This window comes from Carex rostrata, chromosome 2 (assembly GCF_964058835.1).
Source record: "Carex rostrata chromosome 2, lpCarRost1.2, whole genome shotgun sequence".
In the NCBI taxonomy this organism is placed as follows: Eukaryota; Viridiplantae; Streptophyta; class Magnoliopsida; order Poales; family Cyperaceae; genus Carex; species Carex rostrata.
The window spans coordinates 10,698,737-10,716,166 of record NC_135919.1 but is presented as its reverse complement, the minus strand read 5'-3'; the positions used below and the strand labels follow the sequence as shown (position 1 = coordinate 10,716,166).

General features: G+C 32.8%; 1 protein-coding gene and 1 long non-coding RNA gene across 2 annotated transcripts; one reads left to right on the top strand and one right to left on the bottom strand.

Moving 5' to 3' along the window:
* Positions 1-2,411: 2,411 nt before the first annotated feature.
* On the top strand, positions 2,412-7,381 carry LOC144574331 (calcium-dependent protein kinase 3-like). The gene is made up of 7 exons (XM_078324279.1): positions 2,412-3,299; positions 4,417-4,560; positions 4,671-4,823; positions 4,921-5,036; positions 5,437-5,604; positions 5,931-6,164; positions 6,878-7,381. Exons 1-7 carry the CDS (start codon positions 2,660-2,662, stop codon positions 7,055-7,057), a joined length of 1,635 nt encoding a protein of 544 aa, XP_078180405.1. The 5' UTR covers positions 2,412-2,659; the 3' UTR covers positions 7,058-7,381.
* A 9,223-nt stretch (positions 7,382-16,604) lies between these two features.
* On the bottom strand, positions 16,605-17,220 carry LOC144546360 (uncharacterized). The gene is made up of 3 exons (XR_013508751.1): positions 17,142-17,220; positions 16,779-17,047; positions 16,605-16,688 (listed from the first exon to the last, which is right to left on the bottom strand). It is a non-coding gene; the product is annotated as an uncharacterized LOC144546360 (long non-coding RNA).
* Positions 17,221-17,430: the final 210 nt, after the last annotated feature.

Here is a 17,430-nt window from a genome sequence, read left to right as displayed (position 1 = left end):
AGATTAAATATATATATATATATATATATATATATATATATATGAGGAGGGTTCAAATGCCTCCATCATGCCTTCATTTTTTAAAACTTTAATAACTCAAGATTTAAAACTTAAAAGTCAAAATAAAACCGTTAGATGTGATATATGTTATTTTCTCTATGTGCTCATAAAAAATTATCACATTTCAATTTTGTTTTTATGTGAATCAATAAGTTCAAAAATCAACGTCTAGAAATCATCTAAATTAGTGCATTTTTTACAAGCTCTTGATGACAATCAAAATAAAATTGAAATGTCATAATATTTTACATGTTCATAGATAAAATGATGTAGATCATATCCAACGGTTTTATTTTGACTTTTAAGTTTTAAATTTTGAATTATTAAAATTTTAAAAAGTGGAGGCATGTTGGAGGCATTTGAACCCTCCTCTATATATATATATTAGAAGAAGGAAATGGAGAATCTGAAAATTTCAAACTATTTTGTTAGACAGTTTTCATTTAGGAGCTGCATATCACGTGTCTTATTAAACGAAATTGCATGGTCGGTTTTATATTTTAATATACATGTGTGTGTAAAAATGATAATAATTTATTTGAATAAAATATATCTGCTTACCATTTATCCATCTAATATAATATCAATATAAATCGCTACATAGTTCAACAACCATAGATACTTTTAGTACAAGATTATTCAAGTAAGACTAATTATATATACTTCATTTTACAACCATAGTTTGAGCAATTACATAACATAACTCAAAATAATTATAATGTGATAAGATAACACCATTATATATAAATTTACATGCATAAAGCTTCAATGGAACCTGAGGAGGTAGTAGCCTTAGCTTCTCCCCAAAAAGATATACTGCGAAACAATTACATGCCATAACTCAAGAACAAATAATACTAAAAATATAATGAGGCTATAGTACCTTTAAAGCGCATATAAGTCTGTACTATTAAATTTTTATTTTTATTTTTAAATTTCAAACAACAAATCTAAACCACTCAACATGATATACAAATATATTTAGAAACCCGATTTGCTTGTTATTTTTTAGATTTTTTTACTATTTTTAAGATAGGTTGAATACTAATTTGAACAGTCTAGAATTTTAAAATTAGAGATTTTTCTAATTATTTTTAAAAAATAGTACAAAAATTCTAAAAGATGTAGAATTTGATTTCCAAATACATTTTCATACGAAGATTATGTTGAATTGTTCGGATTGATTGTTTAGAATTTGAAACGAAGTAATATATCCATAGTACGAATCAATGTGTGTTTTGCAAAATAGCATAGCCTCACTACTAAAAATAAAAATAAAAATAATAATTTATATCATGATAATATAATAATATTATGAGAGATTGTAGAGGGCTCCTAGCAAGAGAAATAAATCTGCCAAGGAATAACAGGAACTTGTTATTCCAATCCTAATTGTTAATATTTATTGAGATTCGTGTATGAAAATTTTACTTTGTTGAAATTTACACATGGAAAAATTTAATAATTGAAATAGAAATAACATGTTTCTGTTATTCTCAAGAAATAATAACTGATTTTTTTCCCATTGCAAGAGATATATTTTAAAACAATTACATATCACAACTAAAAACACAAATATTGCTAGAATATTAATAATAACTGTGTTATGATAAGATAATAATATTACAATAAATGCATGACAGAGTTTCGTCAAGATTAGGAAATGCTGCAGGTCCCGCTCTTCCCAAAAGATAAGAACTGTAACATTTAATTATGTGTTTTGAGAAAATTTTGCAACAAAATTATTAGCTCTACAGTGAACCTGGATTGGAAGGTTATATTATAGTTTCTCCAATAAAAATAATAATTTAGCAATTAATAGTAACTACGACAAAGACCGTTTCCTGTTTTTCTTTGAAAAATCGAGCTTACCGTTATTAGTAGAAGTTTAAGTCGCCAACTTGCCATTCATGATTTACATGTTTTGGTGTTCACAGTTGTAGCTGTTATCTTTGGAAAGCGTTGGTATCTCCTATTATTCTCCCCTTGTATTTTTCTGCCTCGGGGTCAAAAATTCAGTCTGTCCATAAGTCCATTTATTCCCCTTCACAGGGTCCTTCTGTGGCACATTCCATATAACCAATTGTCCGGCGTATCACTGTTAAGGTGGTTGTTACTCCGAATACCTTTCAATAATAGTTAACTGATAACTACCCGTCACGACATGATCACACACACATTTGTGTAGCAGTGTTAAACAGGGAAGTTACTCTACTTCCAGTCAGTAATTGATCCTCTCAAATCCAGTCTTCTATACGCTCATAACTCTGTAGAATTATTTATAACAAGTTAATTTAAATGTGTTACATACCCGCTTCATAGATTACCAAAGATTAAAAAATAATACAGATTAGATATTCCCCGTAGAAGACGATCGTTAAACATCTCCAGAGAAAAACCTCTCCCATTATTCCGTCCTGCTGTTACCCGACAAAGGTCTCAGCTTTTCTTCTCCTCTCCCTTCCTCTCTCTCTCTCCCTCCCTCCCTCCCTCCCTCCCTCAAATCAAGCCCCCAGACACTAATGTGAAACCCTACCTCCGTCGCAGGTAGCTAGGGTTTCTCTTCACTGCCAGTGCCAGATCTCCCTTCCAAACCCTAATGGGGAACTGCTGTCGCTCTCCGGCCGCGGCCGCGCGAGAAGACGTCCATACCAAGACCAAGCAGAAGCCCCACCAGCCCCACCACAACGGCCACAACCATGGGGGACCTACCAGCAAGAGACTCACTGTTCTCTCCTCCCACACAGCCGCTCCGATTGGAATCGACGAGAAGTACATCCTCGACCGAGAGCTCGGGCGTGGCGAGTTTGGTATTACCTACCTATGCATCGACCGAGAATCTCGTGAACTCCTCGCGTGCAAGTCGATCTCTAAAAGAAAGCTTCGTACAGCTGTAGATGTAGAGGATGTGAGGAGAGAGGTCGCAATAATGCGTCATTTGCCTAAGAGCTCGAGTATCGTCACCTTGAAGGAGGCATGTGAGGATGAAGGAGCAGTGCATCTGGTAATGGAGCTGTGTGAAGGAGGTGAGCTGTTTGATCGGATCGTGGCTAGGGGGCATTACACAGAGAGAGCGGCGGCAGGAGTCACTCGAACTATAGTGGAGGTGGTGCAGCTTTGTCACAAGCATGGTGTGATCCATAGAGATCTCAAGCCGGAGAACTTTCTCTTTGCGAATAAGAAGGAGAATTCACCTCTTAAGGCAATTGACTTTGGGCTCTCCATATTTTTCAAGCCTGGTGTGTTTTTTCTTTTATTTCTAAGAACTTCGGATTTTCTATCTGGTTGGAATTTTTGACGAATCTTAGCTTCGGTTCGACCATTCAGTGCTCAAGTTGTTTTGGGGGGGGGGGGTGGGGGGGGGGGGGGGGGGTAATTAGTAAAAGTTTGGCTTTGTTTATTTATAGGTTTTGAGATTTTGAAAATTGGGGTTAGATCAATTGATATGGTCAGTCCAGTGTACTGATAGATTTGGTTGGAAATTAGGATCATAGTCGGTTAACATATTGAGGCACTGCGGTAAATTTTACTAAATGAAATGCTAACCTAGGAGTGTAGTTATTAATATTAACATATTTGGAAGTTTTGGCCATGTTCAAACTATCTCATTGACAAACTAAATGAATAGTAATTATTGATGAACTTTCTTAATATGGCAGGATTGATATAATTAGATAAATGTTTCTTTATATTCGTGACTCTATGAGTTAGGTAAATATGTTTTTTTTGTCCCTACTTGTTGCTAATTTTAGTGATTTTGTAATGTCAGTAATTCAATATAGATCACGTCCTTTCAATTTGTTTTTAAATTTGTACTTAATTTAATATTATTCCCCTCCAGACCAATATGCCAAGTTGAAATAGAAAATTCAAGCATGTTTTATGTTCATTTGGTGGTGATTTGTGATAATGGTGCCCAACACATTAAAGCTTATTAAACTCTCTTCTTTTCATTAATATGCTATAATTTTCAACTTTTGGTAGTCAAATATGGAACAAATTAAAAATTTTGGCCTGGGTTGGCATATGTTGTATTAAACATGGAAATGGAAGTGTGGATTCAGCTAGCTCACATATTCTTATTCTCCGCCTTAGTGACTTGTTATCATATGCCATCCTTTTTCCTTATTTATTCTAGACATATTGTATAAAAAATAGTAAACCACATTGTGGATTCAGTTGGTACATTTATCTAAGTAAAGTCTGGTTTAGTATCAAAATTAACATCTGGTTACTTCTACCGGGAACATTATCCAGACCCGATTGAAACCTGAATCATAATAAATTCTGAGCAGTCAACTTGAGTTCAAGTACCACTATATATTCTTGTTTGGTAAGTTTTTCTTTGAAACGTAGGTGAAAGGTTCTCTGAGATAGTTGGAAGCCCCTACTACATGGCCCCTGAGGTTCTAAAAAGAAACTACGGACCAGAAATCGACATATGGAGCGCTGGTGTCATTCTTTATATACTTTTGTGCGGTGTACCTCCATTTTGGGCAGGTATGTTATACAAAGCAAATCTATGTTGCATAGTCTGTGATGAATTTGGATATAAATTGGATGGCATAAACTGTTTAATGACAATTTTGTATTGTTTGGTGATATTGTAGAGACCGAGCAAGGTGTTGCGCAAGCTATCCTCAGAGGGAACATAGATTTTAAAAGGGAACCTTGGCCCAATGTGTCAGAGAATGCTAAAGACTTGGTTCGCCGAATGTTGGAACCTGATCCAAAACTTAGACTAACTGCTAAGCAAGTTCTCGGTATGTGTCTTCCTTACTATTGTTTAGCATTAAAATATTAGTTGTTTATTTTAGAGTAAGAACCTCATGTCGGGGGCTTTATAACCATCTTATGCAGAGCATACATGGCTACAAAATGCAAAGAAAGCTCCAAATGTGCCTCTTGGAGATGTTGTCAAGTCAAGGCTCAAACAATTCTCACGCATGAATCGATTTAAGAGGAGAGCTTTACGGGTCAGTCCCTTTGCTCTTATTTATAGAATAATTACATTTTGTGTTAATGATCTCATATGAATCCATACACAGATATTGTTTCTATATTTCTGAAAAATGGGAAGGATCACATGTACCTCTCTGAAGGCTGGTAAATATTATAAATTCCCCTTCTCCAGTTTTTTCGGAAAGTGCCTTAATTATTCGGATATTCTTCCTTGCATAGCGGGGGGGGGGGGGGGGGGGGGGGGGTTGGACATGGAGGGTACCTTTCTATTTTTGTAAGGTAGCATGATGATGTACATACGAGATTAGGTTATGATAACATTTCTGATTATGAGTGGGTTATCCTCGTTAGTTGCAGTTGTGCTGCAGTATGCTTACAGTTACCTTTTTACTGATATTTTGTTTATTGTTTTAGGTTATTGCGGATCACTTGTCAGCTGAGGAAGTGGAGGATATAAAGGATATGTTCAAGTTGATGGATACCAACAATGATGGCATTGTAACATATGAAGAGCTGAAGAATGGCCTCCAAAAATTTGGTTCTCACCTCGCAGAGTCTGAGGTTCAAATGCTAATTGAGGCTGTGAGTGCTATATTATTCTTTTACTTGTTTTCGAACAAAAGGTTGCTCTGAACCCCCAAATTTATGCCTGTTTCATTGAAAATTTGGGTTTTACTTTTCATGGAAAGTACTTTTCTGGTTTTAGTCACATTTTTTAAGTGGTGTATTATTTGCCTATGATTGCAAAAACTTGCAAAAACATAAAAATTGCCAAAACAGCCTCAATCATTTAGAAAGGAATTTTTAATATATAGCTAATTTTTAACCAAACTCGGTGAACTAGTAGTGCCATTTTAGTTACCAAATTGCCCAGAGTAGTAATTGGAGGGTATTTTGATTGTGAACAGGTGGATACAAACGGAAAGGGGAGTCTGGATTATGGGGAGTTCTTGGCGGTGTCACTTCATCTACAGAGGATGGCAAATGACGACCACCTGCGGCGTGCCTTCTCCTACTTTGACAAGGATGGCAATGGCTTCATTGAACCAGAGGAGCTGAAGGTCGCGCTTGCCGAGGACGGCACTGCAGTTGATACCATGGATGTCGTTAATGATATTTTGCAAGAGGTTGATACCGACAAGGTGAACATCTCCCTCCCTTTCCAACTTCTCTATCACAAAACCAACTCTGATGGTGGTTATTTTGTCAGTTGAGGTTATACATATTAATTCTGGTCTAAAATCGGCCTTAAATATATATATCGATTTTTTTAGCTTGTTGATCAAACAAAAATTTAAATTTCCTATTATAATGTGTTCTGTTTAACTTTGCAGCATCCTGACCCACCACTATCTTCCTCTGTCCTTCATATATAAATAAATTTGTATTAAAGTTAGGCTATTTTACAATCAACAAAATACAAATGGTCTAAAATATGTTTTCTCATGTCCAGGTGGTCAATCCAAGCTGCTCAATATGTTCTACATATTAAAATCCTGTCGAGTACCTGATTTAAATATTTTTAGAATTTGTTATTACTTTTTTCAGATTTTTGAAAGATGGGCCTAAAATAATAGAAATAAAGTTGTTTTCGTATTAAAGAGGATCACCTTTCATATAACCAAAAAAAAAATTGTAAACAAATTAAAAAAAATACTAAATTTGGTTTCCTATAAGATTTTAATATGTAGATTCACATGGAGTGGTTTGAATCCACCATTCAGATATGCGAATGCATACGTTTAAGCCATATGGACTTTGATCGTAGTACAAATGTTTATACTATTGCCCAACTCCTTGTATTGAATCATTAGTTTATCAATCAAATATTGTATTTATCGTTTATTATCTATAGGATGGGAAAATTAGCTACGATGAATTTGTGGCGATGATGAAAACGGGAACAGACTGGAGAAAGGCGTCACGACACTACTCTAGGGGCAGATTTAACAGTCTCAGCATGACCCTCATCAAGGACGGGTCTCTAAAGCTGGGTGAGTCTGTGGTGGGCCCACCTACCTCCGTGCCTCAGTGAAGTTCTCTTCTTTTCTTTCACCTCATGATCATTATTTGGGCGGGGGGGTTCTTTAGATTAGGTTTTGAGAACCCTGCAACCTTGATTCAGCTTACCTTACCATTGTGCTGTAATTAGTTTCATTTTAGCATTATCAAGGGGATAATTTGTCTGACTTCCCACGTGAGCATGTCGGTTTAATTTTTGTTGCTTTGGTGTTGTTTGTGCACCGAGTGCTTAGGGTTGTACAACGCATGTTGGGTTTTTGTTGTAATTTCTCTCTAATGTACTGTTTTGCTTAAGTGTGTTCAGTGCTTAATTTAATTGAATTGTTATTGATATTAATTTGCTCTTATGTTAAACAAGTTTGTGCTACTTAGTAATTAAGCTCATCTTTAGATAAAGCTGTCAATGGATATTCACAATATGATAATCCAATCCATATCTGCATGATTGGATTTGTATATGTCAAATATATTTGTTTGATAGTTAATTAGATTTGAATGTAGATTTATTTATTTAATATGTTGTTTTTGATGAACTATGTTGTTGATTTCGTACTGGATCTTGTGGGATCTGAACTCTTAAATTCATCAATAATCCGATAAAAATATCTAACATACTGACTATTATTCTTAGCCCTTCAAGAGTACAAATCATAATGTTCATAGCAAGTAAATTGATATTAAGTCGTATAATTTAGTATTTTCCAAGTTGGCGTTCTTAAAAGTCTTTTATAATGCAAAATAATAATATGATTATTCATGTCTATTTTATTATTTTACAATTTCCAAATATAACTTGTAAGATTGAAAATTATCTAAAATATAACTTGTAGGTTGTTTGAATTCATTAATTCTTATTGGATGTGGATAAGGATGTATGGCCTGAAAATTCTTTGGAATTTGGATTCGAATCTTTGCTATTATTCTTTTAGTTTTAGATGGTACACGAGCTTGAATCATTAAAAGATGCAATTGAGCTTTACGTTATTTAGTTTTATATTGAATCAATCATTATGGAGCTCATTTAATTGAAAAGTATACATTAAGATCATAAAAGGTTGTGAAAAAGCTGCATGCACCACCATAATACATCTCATGAGAGATGATTATTGATTGACTAACGATAACTTGTACGGTAAATTTGTTTTAGTCGTCTCAAATTATACTTTCTTTTCATTCATCTTAGTTCACTTTCTGAAGTTGATAGTGCCATTTTAAAGATATTATTCTCTAGTAATTAATGTAGGAAAAGAAATTGTTCTAACACCTATGTTCTTTACTCATATACACCAAAAAAAATGTTCATACTTAATATTAATATTGTTAAGTGTACCTAATATACAAAGTGTTCACTATTTATCCCTTGTTGAATGATAATATAAAAGTTTTAAGTTAATAATTTGTCAAATAAGTAACAATATAATTTTTAGAATTTTTATTCTAATAACATAAAGTGTAAATAATTTTATTGATAAGTATAAATATTTTTTGCAAAACTATTAACACATTTAGACTGCCGACAAGAATAGGCAAGAGAGTACAGTTACCAGTGCTTCTATAAAAATGATAATTTATTTAACACAGAGTTTATTAAATAAATAATATTGACATGGAACTTCGCATTAAGATTCCTAGAATTGGGTTATATTTTAATTTCACTATCAAGTTAATTTCTGGCCCAATTGTAAACTCATAATGCTAACATTAGAGCCCAACATAAAAATTAGAGTCCAAAATTGGAAAATATACCAAGTTTTATTAGGCCCAACATTCACGTTAGAGGAGGATATCTTTTTGTTTCTTTTTATTTCTGAAGAAAGAATATCTAAATATACAGATTAGAATGATCTCACTAGTGGTAGTAACTAGTAAGGGAAACTTTATATATATATATACTAGTATCATACCCGTGCGTTGCAACGGAGAAATATTATAAGAAAAAAAATATATCAATGAAAATAATAATTATCCAAAAATTAAGACACATGTTAATAGAAAATTTATATGATTATGTATTTTTAATTAACTTTAATTGTGATCTCTAATAACAATTTGATGATGTGATGATTCTTTATTTTTAAGTTCCAATAATATTAAATAATAGCTCGATTCAAATCTAAAATCAAATATCGTACAACAATTCAATATCGACATATAATATGATATCAAAAAATATAAATAAAAAGTATTATCGTGTGTATGTATAGGATATATACCAGTATCATACATGTGCGTTGCAACGGGGACATATTATAAAAAACAAATATATCAATGAAAATAATAATTATCTAAAAATTAAAACACATATTAATAGAAAATTTATATGATTATGTATTTTTAATTAACTTTAATCGTGATCTCTAATAACAATTTGATGATGTGATGATTTTTTATTTTTAAGTACCAATGATATCAAATAATAGCTTGATTCGAATCTAATATCAAATATCATACAACAATTCAATATCAACATATAATATGATATCAAAAAACATAAATAAAAAGTGTTATCGTGTGTATGTATAGGATACACACACACACACACACACACACACAAATTATAAAAAAATATATATATTCACACACACGTTCCAATTTATATTCTTCTTTGTTTCCAATTTATAACACACACACACACACACATTGATATATTATATATCGGAAATATATTCTAAATTGCCCACACCAATATGTATAGAAACAAATAAAAAAAATGATTTACATTGTGATCCGTATAGAAACGAAAAAGTAAGGAAACAATAAATAAGAAAATGGAAGGTGGAGTCTTCTCAATTGAAGAGGAGAAATATGGAAACAGATAAATATATCGCTAAATTTCAGAATTTATTCAATTTTAATTATAACGTATCGTGTGACAGCATATGTGGTGGATATGTTTTTAACTAAATTTAGACTTCTATACATAAAACAGATGCATTTAATCAAAAGAAGACAAAGTATGTAATTGGAGAGCTGAGATCAAATCCGAAGTTTTATCTCTCAATCGTAGCCGTTGGCGGATCGGACGCCCAACGTGCTTAATAATAGAATAGATATATATATATATATATATTTACTTCATCTATCTTGATGAGACAGTAGAACTGAAAATAGGACAATCTTTTTCCAAAAATAAATAATAGCCGAAAAAAGTCACCAAGTTTCATGTAATTAATTTTATGAGGCAAGTTAATAGCAATAATTTTGTTAAAATTAAAATTTTTAGAGGATAAAAATGAAAATTTTCAATTCATAGCGGGTCCCTTTTCCCAGTACTTCCGTCCCTGAAGCTGCCCTCCCAATATTAATTATTCAAAAGTTGAGAACATCAAATCGACCTATTAAGGATCAGAATTTCTTTTTAAAACTAAAATAAATGTCCCTCTAATTGAATCATGTTGGTTGTAATTTTTGTTTTCCATGTTGCTGTTCATTGTGTTAATTTCTTCAATCATTTGAAAAATAAGAACAGCTCTCAGTGTCAAAGGCGGACTGACTCAGGATTTTTGTCAGGAAGAGGCAAAAAAAATATCAAATCAGATTTAAATAGCTAATCAGGTTTAAACCCATTATCTAATTAAGTACTCGATAAAAAACAATGCTTTCACTTATATCTTCTAATGCTCTGACTTGTAATTTCTGATTCTCTAACCTATAATTCTAATTATCAATAATAATGAGTTTGGCTAGTATAACATCAGTGTCATTTCAACCTATATAACACTAACTCTAAAACCTATCAAATCGACTTCAAATGGTGAATCCAAACCGTTCAAACCGATTTACTTCATTAGTTATGTATTTACATGTAAAATTTATAACTTTTCGAATTTATTTAACATTAAGTCAAGCGGTCAAATGTGTGAGTTTTTAAGTTAATTTTAATACATTCATTTTTCAATATTTTTACCGCTTGATTTGATATTAAAATAACTCGAAAATATAAAAAAAATTGTATGTAAACGCATCACTCGTAATGTAAATCGGTTTGAACGGTTTGAATTAGTCGTTCGACATCGATTTGATAAGTTTTAGAGTTAGTGTTATATATGCTAAAATAACACTGATGTTATATTAGCCAAACTCAATAATAATTTAAAAAATTAATTTTAATTTTTATCCTTAAATTTAACTCAAATTATTACAAATTAAATATTCATAGAACAGCATATTTAAAAAAAAAAAGAGCAAAGTGGATCGTAACGTCCGATTCTCCGCTGAAACTTAAAATTTAGAAAGACAGCTGCTCCCGATCATGTGGGTCCGCCCCCCTGTTTATTGCAACACGTGTCCATCCGAGCCACCACCTGAACAGTGAGCCACTATTTCATTGGTTGCAAATTGCAACGAGGCTTAAATGAAGTCGACAGGAGATAAAAAAAGCAGCTCACCCAGTCAGAAAACAAAGCATCTCTTACTCTATTACCAGTGGTCGACACTTGCTAAATGCCTATAAATGCCTAAATGGAACGTGATTGATATAGAAATATAGAATACAGCCGCAAAGACAATGCAGACAAAAACAAAAAAGAGACCACCATATAACGGCTGTCTCCTTTTTATTTTCTTTGTAACATTTACCCTGCATTGCTCTCTTTGGTAGGTTGCTTTTACCTTTTAGTATGTACGCAACCGACCCGTTATATGAGAATGAATGAAAATATGCCACAGAAGATATTTTGTAACCTGTCCAGCCTTCACTTCAGTCTGTTCACACGGAGCAGACGCTGATAAAGGTTCCAAAAAGCATGAACGAGTTGCGCATAATTCCTGCTTCTTCCTTTTTATTTTATTTTATAATATTTTTGCTTTTTAGATAAACAACGCATCATTCTCTTGATAACCTCGAGAAGTCTTGGCATTATCTGTCTATGCACAAAAAAACAAATCAGCATGACTAGAATTGCGGCGGTAGCTTTGAGAATTGCGACGGAATTTAGAATAAAGATATCGATTCTGATTTTGTATGTTATAACTGAGAACTCAGTTTTGGCTTTGTATGCTATAAGCCTATAACTCCGTTTAAATATATTGACAATATTAATTAGACTTCGGACAGCGGCTTATCTATCTATCTATCTATCTATATATATATATATATATATATATGAGGATCTAATTACACTCTTTTTTGATGATATCAGATTATATCCTATGTTTTTAAAGTCTAAACAGTTAATTCAAACTGCTTAACATGATGGATATATTAAAATGTACTTGGTCAAATTTTTCATTTTTCTGAATTTTTTTACTATTTATTAAGATGGATAAAAAAATTCAATGGTTTGAATATAACGATTTTGTTAAATACTTAACAAATAGTAAAAAATTCTAAAAAATGTAAAATTTGATCTGCAAGAACATTTTAACATATCCATTATGTTAAACGGTTTGGATCGAGTATTTACACTTTGAAAATCTTGAAAATAGAGAGTGTAATTCTGTGTCACCAAAAAAATGGTGTAATTGGATCCCTCCTATTCATTGTCGGTGCACTATATGAGAAGTCAAGAAAAATATGACCTTGATAGGTGATGTTCGGTGCCATTAAAATTTTATTATGACTCTTAATTCAAAATTTAGATGTCTGGTGCTTAATTCAAATCACGTGTATAAAGAAATTAATTAACAGTCATACTTTAAGTCTATAATTGTGTGGAGAATTAGATATTTAAGTCTGGTGCTTCAAATCACGTGTATAAAGAAATTAATTAACAGTCATATTTTAAGTCTATTATTGTGTGGAGAATTAGATATTTAACCTAATTAAGTCGGTAAACCCTTGTTCCTAACGAAATGCTTGTAATTTGGCCAAGTTGAAATTTCGTTGGCAATTAATATATTATTTCAAGAGAGATAAAAATTTAGCTTTATATATTTCACTGTTATAAAGGATCTTTGATTCAGATATCAAACTTGCGACACTATAAGTATTGTCTTTTATACTACTAGATAGTGGTTTGCTAACGGGTTACCCGTGACCCGTTCCGGGTAACCCGTTAGGGGTAACGGGTAGGGCGGGTAGACGGGTAGGACGGGTACGGGTACAACCCGCAACGGGTAGACGGGTAGTTTTCCCAAAACCACTACCCTACCCGTTTATTACCCGTACCCGTTGCGGGTTGACGGGTACGGGTATCCCGGGTACGGGCGGGTTTTTTTTTTTTTTTTTTCTTTTCTGTTTTTTTCTGAATTTTTATGCTTTGAGATTCGTGCCAAGTTAAAAGACATCCCAGATGGAGTTTAGATATAGGGGTCCGTTTTGAGATTCATGCCAAATTAAAATTGATGACTCAGATCTCATTCTACAAAGTCAGGTATTGCACTGGATCTGAATTCTATAGGGTGCCGCCAAAAAAATTTTGAAATTCAAATTTGTAACGGGTCAGGTACGGGTACGGGTAGACGGGTACGGGTAGGCGGGTACGGGTTGGCGGGTAGACGGGTACGGGTTGGCGGGTAGACGGGTACGGGTACAACGGGTTTTTTTCAAAATTATGTTGTCCGGTCCGTTTATTACCCGTACCCGTCTACCCGTCTACCCGTTTGTACCCGGGCAACGGGTACGGGTACCACGGGTAACGGGTACGGGCCGGGCAAAACGGGTTCAACCCCTAACGGGTTTAGCAAACCACTACTACTAGATCAAAAACCAATTCTTTTACTGACAGGATATATGAAGATGTATTTTTACATATAATATGTTGATATTAAATCTAGTCATGTCCATAAAAAATTTTAAGTCATTTTCAAAATTTATGACCTCCATTAAAACCACTTTATGTTGCATTGTGCAATTATGCAATGATATATGGATTTCTCATATAGCATGTGGAAAAGTGAAAGAATTACCCAAGAAAGAAGTTGATATTTTTCTTTTAATTAAGATTAGAGTTCAGATATCCTTAGCATAATTTTAAGAGATAAATTTGGCTATAAAAAAATTACAAAAGCTACTTCCTACTGCCAATATGGTGTATTTTAAGTGTAGGATTTTTATGTTTATTAATATGATACTACATTTCTGAAATCTGATCCAATTTATTTGTTTCAATGTTATTAAAGCCTATTAACACCATTCTTTTGTTAAGAAAAAATATTTTATGTTATACTTTCAGTGCAGGCACTGAAATTCAAACATACAATCTCTCACACAGAGACACAGTAATCTTAATTAGTTATTAGCTAAATTATGGGTATATTTTTATTTTCTTGTAGCTAGTACTAACGGTCTTTTATACGCATTATAATTACAAATCTTTCAGTCAATTTATATGAAAGAAAAATATATTTTTATCTATAATAACTCCAATACAAAGAGATCACAGCACAAGAATCAGATCTACATCTCACCAATCAGAAAAAAACGTATGAAAATGATTAAAGATAAAAAAATATCTTGTGGAATTAAATGCTAGTAATCAGCTTTCCAATTCTGTGGATCATGATGAAAGGCAATTTTTAAAAAAAAATTTCCAGTCATGTTAAAGACAATGCTTGATATATAATATATATATAGTCTCAAGTCTAATTCAAAAGAACCAAAATAACTAGAATCAACTTGGTTATATTAAATGCTTTTTTTTTTTAATAATTAGTTCTATCAAATTAAGCTACCTACACATTTAAGGCACAAGTTTTTCAAACATCTGAAAAATAAGGACATATATATAAACTGTATATATATTGAATTAAATTCGATGCTTTCTCATCCATACATAAAGGGAATTAGATAAGTTACAAACTACAAGCATTTCCTTGATTCTACTCTCAAGCTTACTATGTGTTCCAGTTTAATCCACACACATATATATATATCACATGCTAAATTTTGGTAAAGGGCATCATAATCAATGCATTCTCTAAAAAAAAAAAAAATATGGAGGAAGAAAAGTGCAATTTGAAGTCTGTAGCTTCTACAAGTTGTGTCAATACGTATATGCATTGGATATCATGCTTTGCTAAGCAGTGAGCTAAGCAAGATTATCAATCAATCCAGGTTGACCAGTGGAAAAACTGGAATTAGGATCGGTTGTTTACGCACATTAGTATCGGATTTTAACCGATCCTGATTAAGGCAATACTAATACTACGTACACTAATTTGGATCGGTTGTTTGATATAACCGATCCTAATAGGCATTTATCTGGATCGGTTCTACATATATAATAACTGATCCTAATATATATTAATTTGGATCGGTTCTTTTACACAACCGATCCCGATTAATATATATTAGGATCGGTTGTTTAGTAGAACCGATCCTAATAGTTTTTTTCCCTTTTTTTAATACCCATTAGGAAATAACAATTAGGATCAGTTGTATAGAACAACCAATCCTAATAGTCTGTATTAGGATCGGTTGTATAGAACAACCGATCCTAATTATTTTTTGAAAGGTTTTTTTTTATAATAAAAATTGGTATCTAGATCGGTTTTTTAATAGAAACCGATCCTGATGTTTTATTGAATCTAAAAAAAAATATTTTTATTTATTTGGCCAGCTTCCATATATATGCTGGCCCAATATGCTAAATTATAATTTTTTGCATACAAATCACATACACATCCTAAATTAAATATCATAGACATACACATCCAAAATTAAATATTATACACAAATCCTAAATTATTATAAAAAATTCATGTTCATGCAAATTAAGTTTACACATCACATCCTAAATTGTTGTACTTCTTCTCGGTTTTACCTCATTTAGTAAAATTTGAACCCACATTAGGCAAAGGTCGACCAAGCGTTGTACAATATGTTTAACGGGAATATCCTGCATTTTTTAAAAGATAGAAGAGCATGCACAATTAATTGTGTATTTTATTATATTTGAAGCAACAATGCTTACTTTTGGAAAATATATAAATGCATATATACTTTTAGCTTCGGAAAATCCTCGAGGAATTCCTTTATTATGTCTTGCATGAGCAACATGACATAATATGCACATTTTCAGCCGGCTGGTTGTTGTGGGCACTATATAACAAGTTTGAAAATATTGAAATGTATGTTAATGAGCATACAAATGGCTTATATGTCTAGATATTCACAAATTTTTGCATCTAGGTCCCTATAATCATATCTCAATAGAAACTATTACCTTGCAATCGTTATGAACCGTTAAAGAAGTACCAATTTCCCTGATGAAGACACTGTTGAATATGAACACATTGAACAATCAGTACTTACGAAAGATATTTGAAATGATAAAATAATAAAAAAATCATTAGCATTATAAACCAATGTAAAATTTAGGATGGCACTTACTCCTCGACCGCAGATCATTAGCATTTTTTTTACTCTTTTTATCGTAATCGTACACGTACAATGCACTTTCTCTTGGCATAAGCATGGCCAATATCCAATGATTTATGCATGTTAGGTTTGTAGCATGTCATATTCTATAATTTATATGAATTGAAAGAAATATAAAAAAAATTAGAATATATATATAACACTAACATCTGATGGTACGGTATGAATATCAATCTCGTCCCGATTTTCTTTTAGTGCTTTCCTTATGTATTGAAGTGTACCTCCTCGGTCATCATTCAACAAGGTGTCATTCATTCGCTGGGGGTCCATGAAACCAACCTGCTCATCGGGAAATTCCTCATTGATGAATTTGTGCCAATACCTGCAAAAAAAAGGCATACAGGTGATCTCAATTTTGTGAAATTTGAATTAAAACTACTAAATTCTGCAGTTATTACGAATATTAACTCACAGTATCCAGATCTGAATAACTGGTACAGTGAGCCACTCCCGTGGTGTAAGAAATGCCACATAATCATCTACATAAACAGATATGGACTCTGCCTGATGGAAAAGATCAAGTGGTGGATCGATTTAGAATGGACTGCCATCTAGCTCCGAAAACCGATCATGCAGCTGCTTGAATGTTCGTCCCAGCTTGTCAAAATTGATACCATCAAACACCTTGGAGTGACTCGTTGCGTTCCCACCTTTATGAACTAGTAACTCTTTGCCTGGTTCCTACAAAATTTCATAATAAATTGAAATAAAATCCAGAATCAACTCTATCATATAGATACAAATTAAGAAGTATAAGAACTTAATACTAATATACCTCATCTGAACCTGTCAATATCATGGGCATCGGCCATGCAGTGAAACTGCCGAGGACATCCTTTAGGGTTTTCAGCTCGCCAGTTGGTACAGGTAATGGGGTGTCTAAATAGTCTGCATCGCAAATATCATCCACTATTACTCTTGCATGGTAGGGCGGCATAGGCCTAGTGTGAATTGTTCCACCTTGTACAACTGGAACATGAATTGTCCTAAAGGCCACTACAATAGTTTTCCCATCGAGTGCCATCTGGAGTTTGCATCTCAGTTCTGCCTCTTGTACAAATATA

Coding starts and splice junctions, on each gene's coding strand:
- LOC144574331 (XM_078324279.1), top strand. CDS start 2,660: ATGGGGAACTGCTGTCGCTCTCCGGCCGCGGCCGCGCGAGAAGACGTC. Junction 3,300..4,416: donor CTCCATATTTTTCAAGCCTG/GTGTGTTTTTTC, acceptor TTTGAAACGTAG/GTGAAAGGTTCTCTGAGATA. Junction 5,605..5,930: donor TTCAAATGCTAATTGAGGCT/GTGAGTGCTATA, acceptor GATTGTGAACAG/GTGGATACAAACGGAAAGGG.